This window comes from Chiroxiphia lanceolata, chromosome 26, assembly GCF_009829145.1.
Source record: "Chiroxiphia lanceolata isolate bChiLan1 chromosome 26, bChiLan1.pri, whole genome shotgun sequence".
Classification (NCBI taxonomy): domain Eukaryota; kingdom Metazoa; phylum Chordata; class Aves; order Passeriformes; family Pipridae; genus Chiroxiphia; species Chiroxiphia lanceolata.
The window spans coordinates 5,991,635-5,998,151 of record NC_045662.1 but is presented as its reverse complement, the minus strand read 5'-3'; the positions used below and the strand labels follow the sequence as shown (position 1 = coordinate 5,998,151).

The window sequence follows — 6,517 nt, the reverse complement described above, 5'->3', positions numbered from 1 at the left end:
AGGCTTTTAACTTTCAACTTGGCCTTGACCTCCGCGTTCAGCCCGACCTTTCGGTGCGGGGAAAAAGGGTGAGACGCGTCGGCAAACAGCCGGGCCCCGGCGCCCCGGTTATGGGGCTGTTGGGAAGCAAATGGGGAGAGGGCAGGAGCTGGGGGAGGGAGGGGGGGGGAATAAAAAGGGCATCAAAGAAGGAGTGCGGTCGTTAAACTGCGGAAAAGGGAAGAAAGAAGCTTTGAAATCGGGAAGGTGAAGGTTGAAGAAATAGGGATTTTTAAATTTTATTTTATTTTATTTTTTTTCCCTCCGGAAAAAAAAAATCGTGGAACGCGGGGAGAATCCGGGGATATTTTTTTAGGGGTCGAGGAGCGAAGGTGCAGCTCCGTGATGGGGTTGATTTCCCTCCCCGGGAGAGAGGACGCGATGCGGGAGCGGATCTCCCCCGACCAGCCCCGGGCAAAGCCCCCGCGGGCGCGGGGAGCTGGAAGGAGCCGTGTTTGGGGGTGCGAGGGCAGTGGGGGGCTGCCCCCAACAGCGAAACGGGGCCGCTCCCCCCCGGGCGAGCTTTGCCATCATCGCTTCTACCCCCTGTTTCTGCCGGGATTTCTGTCCCTCTGGGTCAAACCCTGTGGCGGCTCCTCTGGGTCGTTGCTCTGGAGGCCCAAAGACGCGGCAGAAGGAGGATTTTTATTGCCATTTGACAGTCGGAAGGCAGAAATCTCTTGATTTCTTTGCGACGCTTGAGTTCCAGCTGCCTGCGGGGCAATTTCGGCAAAGCTTTCCTCAGACGAGGCCTTCGGGAGAAAACCGGGTAGAAAAAGGAGGAGGAACGTGTCTCGGTGTGTTCGTGCCGTGTGTGCGGATGGTTAAAAACCTGCCTACCTGAATCATTCAGTAGCTATTAAACGGTTATTGTATTTAAATGATTCTTGTGTTCACCCCAAACTTTTCCAACCCGATGTGATCCCTCATCACCACGTCTGTCTGTCCTTCCCCTCCTCTGCTGTGTCTCCACCTGCCCAGTGCTCCTGAAACCCAAAGGGACTTTCTGCGTTATTTTCCCACCTCCATTTTCCCAAACCTTTTCCCTTTGGGATGGTTCCCAAGCGGGATCCCCATTAACCTGCAGCCCAGGATGCACCAGCCCCGTGTGTGGCAATATCTGTGTGCGAGCGGATTGTTCCCCACCAACACCTCTGCCGTTATTTTCTCGGGGTACCAGAGACCCTCTTTTCCCTCCATCCTTGCTTTTAGGGTTTTGAGGGCACGGCCCTCTCCCCAGAGATACAGAACTGGGGGTTTGCAGCTCAAAGAGGGGCTGCCCGATGATGTGCGTGGGATAAAGCCCCACCCGAGCAAGGGAAGAATGAGGCCGGAGCCGAGGGGAGGCCCCATCCCCGGGGGTCCATCACTGCCCCACCATCACCCACTGAGGTCGAGATGGGTCGCTGGGTCTGCTCGGGCTGTGCCGGGATTTTTGCGAGGGCAGAAGGCCCCGAACCTGCGTGGGAATGATCCACACAAAAAACGAAAAAGAAAAAAAGGTGGTTTAACCTGAACCCGGATTTTTCCACCGTGATTCTCTCTCTCCCCCCCTCCCCTCGTTCTCCCCATTTCTCCACCTCTGCCTACCCTTTTTTTTTTTTTCTCCAAGATGCAGCGCAGGAGGCGCTTCCCGTGTACCCGCCTGTCAAGTGCGGGGGGAAGGGGGGGTCCCCTCCTCCTCCTCCTCCTCCTCCTCCTCCTCCTCCTTCTCCTCCTCCTTCTCTTGCAATAAAAGTATTTTCGCAATTTCTGCAGCCGGGCTTTATTGGGGCTGGAAGGTTGGGTTGTTTTTTTTTTTTTTTCATTCTGTGCTGGGTTGGGGGTTTTTTTCCCTCCTCTCCGTCCTTTTCCCCCGCCAGCAGCAGCCAATGAGGCGGCCTCCGCCCGTTGCGTCAGGGCGGCCCGGCGGGGAAAGGCAGCTCTCGGCAGCTCTCTCAGCCTTTTAAAAAGATCCGGGGACCCCCCTCGGGCAGTGCCCGGGTGCCGCCGAGCAGGTTCTCCCCATGCCCCGGCCCCCGCGCCGCCCCCCATGCAGCCCCCGGAGCCCCGGGGCCTCGAGGGGCTCCTGGCAGCCGGCGGCTTCGCAGGCGGCCAGGGCAGGGGGTTGCTGCCTCCTCCGCCCCCGGCCCTCGGCGGCCCTTCGCCTCCCCCCGGGGTGAACCCGGGGTACCCCGCGGAGGGCCCCCCCGAGCCCCCCAAGCCGTGCCCCGCCGCTCCGCCCGCCCCGCCGGGTCCCGCCGCCTCCGCGCCGCTGCCCTACGGATACTTCGGCAGCGGGTACTACTCGTGCCGCGTCGCCCGCAGCGCCCTGAAAGCCGGCCCGGCCCAGGGGCCCTTCCCCGCCGACAAATACCTGGAGCCCCCCGCGGGCAGCGAGGACTTCCAGAGCCGCCCCGCCGAGTTCGCCTTCTACCCCGGCTACGGGGCCCCGTACCAGCCCGTGGCCGGGTACCTGGACGTGTCGGTGGTGCCGGGGCTGGGCGGCCCCGGGGAGGCCCGGCACGAGACTCTGCTGCCCGTGGACGGGTATCACCAGCCCTGGGCTCTGGGCGGCGGCTGGAGCGGCCAAATGTGCTGCCCCAAGGAGCAGGGGCAGGCCGGGTACCTCCTGAAATCCGCCTTCGCAGGTAAAGTCCCCTCTTCTGGGGCTGGGAGAGGATAAAGGAGGGGGTTGGGGGGGAAGAAATGATCGCCGAGGGTTAAAATGATCTGTCGTGGGTTTGTTCTTGCCACCCAGGAACGCTCGCTCGTGAGCTGGACCAAATGAGGCTTCACAAAATTAGTTATGTTTTAGGTTATTTAGGTTATCACCGCCCTTTGCAGCTCATCGCCCTGCGAGCAGGGAGGCAGATGATGCTATGGGGGTGACGATAATATCGGGGTTCGGATGGCGGTGTTACCGAGGTACAGACGCTGATACTATCGGGGTACAAGTGGTGACATTATCCACCTTCCGGTGGTGACACTATCCTGGTTCAGCCACGACCCGGGGCAGCCGCAGCCCGCAAGCAGCGCTGGGATTCGGGGAGCTTAAAAGGGAACAGGGGGTGCACATGGCCCCCATATTTCAGGGCCGTGAAGGAGGGGGGCTCTTCCCACCGCCCACGCCCCGCCCGTGGCATTGAACCTTCCCCCGGCCCTGCTCGGCCGCGTAGAAACCGCGGCGTTAGCGCGGCTCTCACCCGCGTCGGGATTGTGCCAATACCTGGATTTCCTCACCAAAAAAAAACACCAAAAAAACCCCTAAAAAAACACAAAAAAACCCCCCAACTTAAAAATTCAGGGAAGAAAAAAAAAATCTATAAGTATCAATAGGGAGAATACAGAAATTAATGATAGAACTGAAATATCTTTAATTATTGTCGCTGCCGCGAGGCTGGAGGGAAGAAACGGGGGGACAGGGAGAGAGGAAGGGAGGGTGCTGTGTGCGGGGAGGTGGGTGCAGGGTGGGTGCAGGGGGCGCGGGGACCCCCCCGGCCCCACTGAGCCCCGTGTCTCCCCTCACCCAGACTCGGCCGGGCAGTTGCCCCCCGACGGCTGCTCCTTCCGCCGGGGCCGCAAGAAGAGGGTCCCGTACAGCAAAGGGCAGCTGAAGGAGCTGGAGAAGGAGTACGCCAGCAGCAAGTTCATCACCCGCGACAAGAGGAGGAAGATCTCGGCCGCCACCAACCTCACGGAGCGACAGATCACCATCTGGTTCCAGAACAGGCGGGTGAAGGAGAAAAAAGTCGTGGCCAAAATCAAAAGCGGCACCGGCGGCACCCCGTGAGGACGCGGCCACCGCGAAGCCCCCGAGGGGTCCCCGTCCGTCCCCCGCCACCCCCGGGGGGCTCCAGCGGGGCCGGGGCAGCGCGGGGGGCGGGCATCGCTGCGAGGGGTGAGACCCCCTCCAAAGGAGGGGAGATGCCCCCTCCCTGCAGGCAGAGCCCCCCGGACAGTTCGCTGTCGCCTCCCCGCGCCGCGGTTCGAACGGAGCCCTCAGAAAGTAAAAATATCGACGAAAAACCGGCCCGATGGCGTTAATTAACCCCAACACGCAGCTCCCGGAGCGCGGGGTTGTCCGGGGATGGAGGGAGGGAGGGAGGGGGGAACAAGGAGAATTTGGTCTTTAGAAAACAAAACCCGTCCCTAAAAAAAAAAAAATCTCCTTAATTCAGGCCGAAGTATCCAAACGAGCTTGTAAGGGAGAATAAATAAATAAATCCGGGTGCGCGGCAGCGAAACGCACCTGAATTATCTGCGTAAAGGTGAATGTACAGAAAACACATATCACGTATATGTAGGCACGCATTTATAAAGGCACGTACGACTTTTTTTCTTTTTTTTTTCTTTTTTCTTTTTTCTTTTTTTTTTGCGCGCGGTTATGTATAAAATACACATACGCACACGCCGATATTTAGCGTTATTTTACCTATTTTATCACACGCGATATTTGTGTTGGTGAGTTTCTCTATCCCCGGCTCCGTGTCTGCACGTGTGCGTTCGATGTAGCCCTGGCTGTGTGGATATAAATATAAAATATATACTCGGATGAAGGTGTATATACGCGTGTTCCATATACCTGCAAATATCTATGCTCGTGGCTATATTTTGGCACAGGTAAACGCGACGCCTGTAATTCCAAACGCGCTTTCGTTTGTGCTTAAAATCCGTGTATTTGTACACAAGTTTTTTCCTCCTACTAATCCGGAATTACAGCGATTCACTTCGTAGCATGCGCTGAGATAATCCCCGTGTAACACTAAATGATCTTGGTTAATATTAAGGAGCGTCCTCGTCCTTTTCGGCGGAATAAATGGGGTGAAATTAAATACACTCGAACGTGCGTTTTTCTCTGCTCTTTTCGGCTTATTCGCGGCCCGGGGAAGCGCCAACTCCACCTACACGGTTCCTTTGTTTAATATCTCGGCTCGCAGAGTCCCCGTGGCGTTCAAACCCGCCTGAAACTCCCCCCAAAAAAATCCCAAACACCTTTACCACGACCAAAAAAAAAAAATCGCCTTTTTTCCCCGTGCCTTTTCCCTCTTTTCCCGAAATTCGAAGCTTTAAGCCGCGTTTTGCCCTAAATAACGATAATTTCAGATAGTTTGTTGTTTAATGAAATATTTATGAAATATTTCAGCCTCGGGGCGGCTCCGCTGCCCGCGGGTTCCCGTCGGGGGTTGGAGCAGAGTCGGTGCGTTATCCCTTGCTATTTTTCCCTTTTTCCCCCAGTTTTCCCCAGATATTTTCTCCCCGAGCTTTGCGGAGGTGCCGAACCCTTCTCCCAGTGACGTCACGAGTGACGTCAGAAGTCCAGGGAGGAGAACAGCCAATGGCGGAGCGCTTTGACCTGTGACGTAAGCACGGGAGGCGGGGCATACCGCCCCGGGGGGAGCCTCCGCGACCCCCGACGGCACAAAAAATTCCCGAAAAAAAAGAAAAAAAAGGAGGAAAAGGGGCGATCCGGCCCCCGGGAGCTGGGTTACCAAAAATGGGATTTCTCGCCCCAATTTCTGTGCGTTTGCACACGAAGCAGAGCAGAAGAGGCGGGAGGAGAACCCTCGGCTGCCCCCCAGAGAAAGGCAGAGAAGCCAAGAAAATAAAAGAAATCCGGTTGGCTTCAGGGGTTTGGAAAGGGACCCTCCTCCCAAAGTCTCCCCCCCGTGGCACGTTAGGGGTTAATCCTCTCAGTGAGACTTTTTCCCCCCATCCTTTTTTCCCCTCTCCATCTGGGGATCTTTCCCCGATGTCCCCAAGCCCGCACAGGAACTCCTGGAAAGCCCCGGACACCCCCTCGGGATCGTCACCCAGTGGGAAACTGGGCTGGAACTGGGAGAGACACCAACCCCCCCGCCCCCAACCCCTGCCCTCGGCTCCGGCCCCGGGTCCCAAGCGGAAAATGCAGATGGGAAGGGGAGGGGGAGAGTCTCGGGGAGAGCTGTAAAACCTTTACACGGCGGCCTCAGCAAAGGGCGAGAAAGGCCCGACATCCTCGTAAAACGCCGGCAAGGAGCCGCTGCCGGGGGGCGCCGGGCCAGGTGAAGGCTCCCCCTCCTCCCTTTGCCGTTGAACTTGAAACTCAGAAAACCTGGGCCAGAGCAGCCCCAAAACCTGGGCCAGAACAACCCCAAAACCTGGGTTAGAACAGCCCCAAAACCTGGGATAGAACAGTCCCAAAACCTGGGATAGAACAGCCCCAAAACCTGGGTTAGAACAGCCCCAAAACCTGGGATAGAACAGTCCCAAAACCTGGGATAGAACAGCCCCAAAACCTGGGCCAGAACAGCCCCAAAACCTGGACCAGAACAACCCAAAACCTGGGCCAGAGCAGCCCCAAAACCTGGGATAGAACAGCCCCAAAACCTGGGATAGAACAGCCCCAAAACCTGAGATAGAACAGCCCCCAAAACTGGGATAGAACAGTCCCAAAACCTGGGATAGAACAGCTCCAAAACCTGGGCCAGAGCAGCCCCAAAACCTGGGATAGAACAGC

General features: G+C 57.4%; 1 protein-coding gene across 1 annotated transcript; it reads left to right on the top strand.

The window, feature by feature from the left end:
* The first annotated feature begins 2,071 nt into the window (after positions 1-2,071).
* On the top strand, positions 2,072-3,811 carry HOXB13 (homeobox B13). The gene is made up of 2 exons (XM_032711062.1): positions 2,072-2,669; positions 3,552-3,811. The coding sequence occupies exons 1-2, from the start codon at positions 2,072-2,074 to the stop codon at positions 3,809-3,811; spliced, it is 858 nt and encodes a 285-aa protein (XP_032566953.1).
* The last annotated feature ends 2,706 nt before the right edge of the window (positions 3,812-6,517 follow it).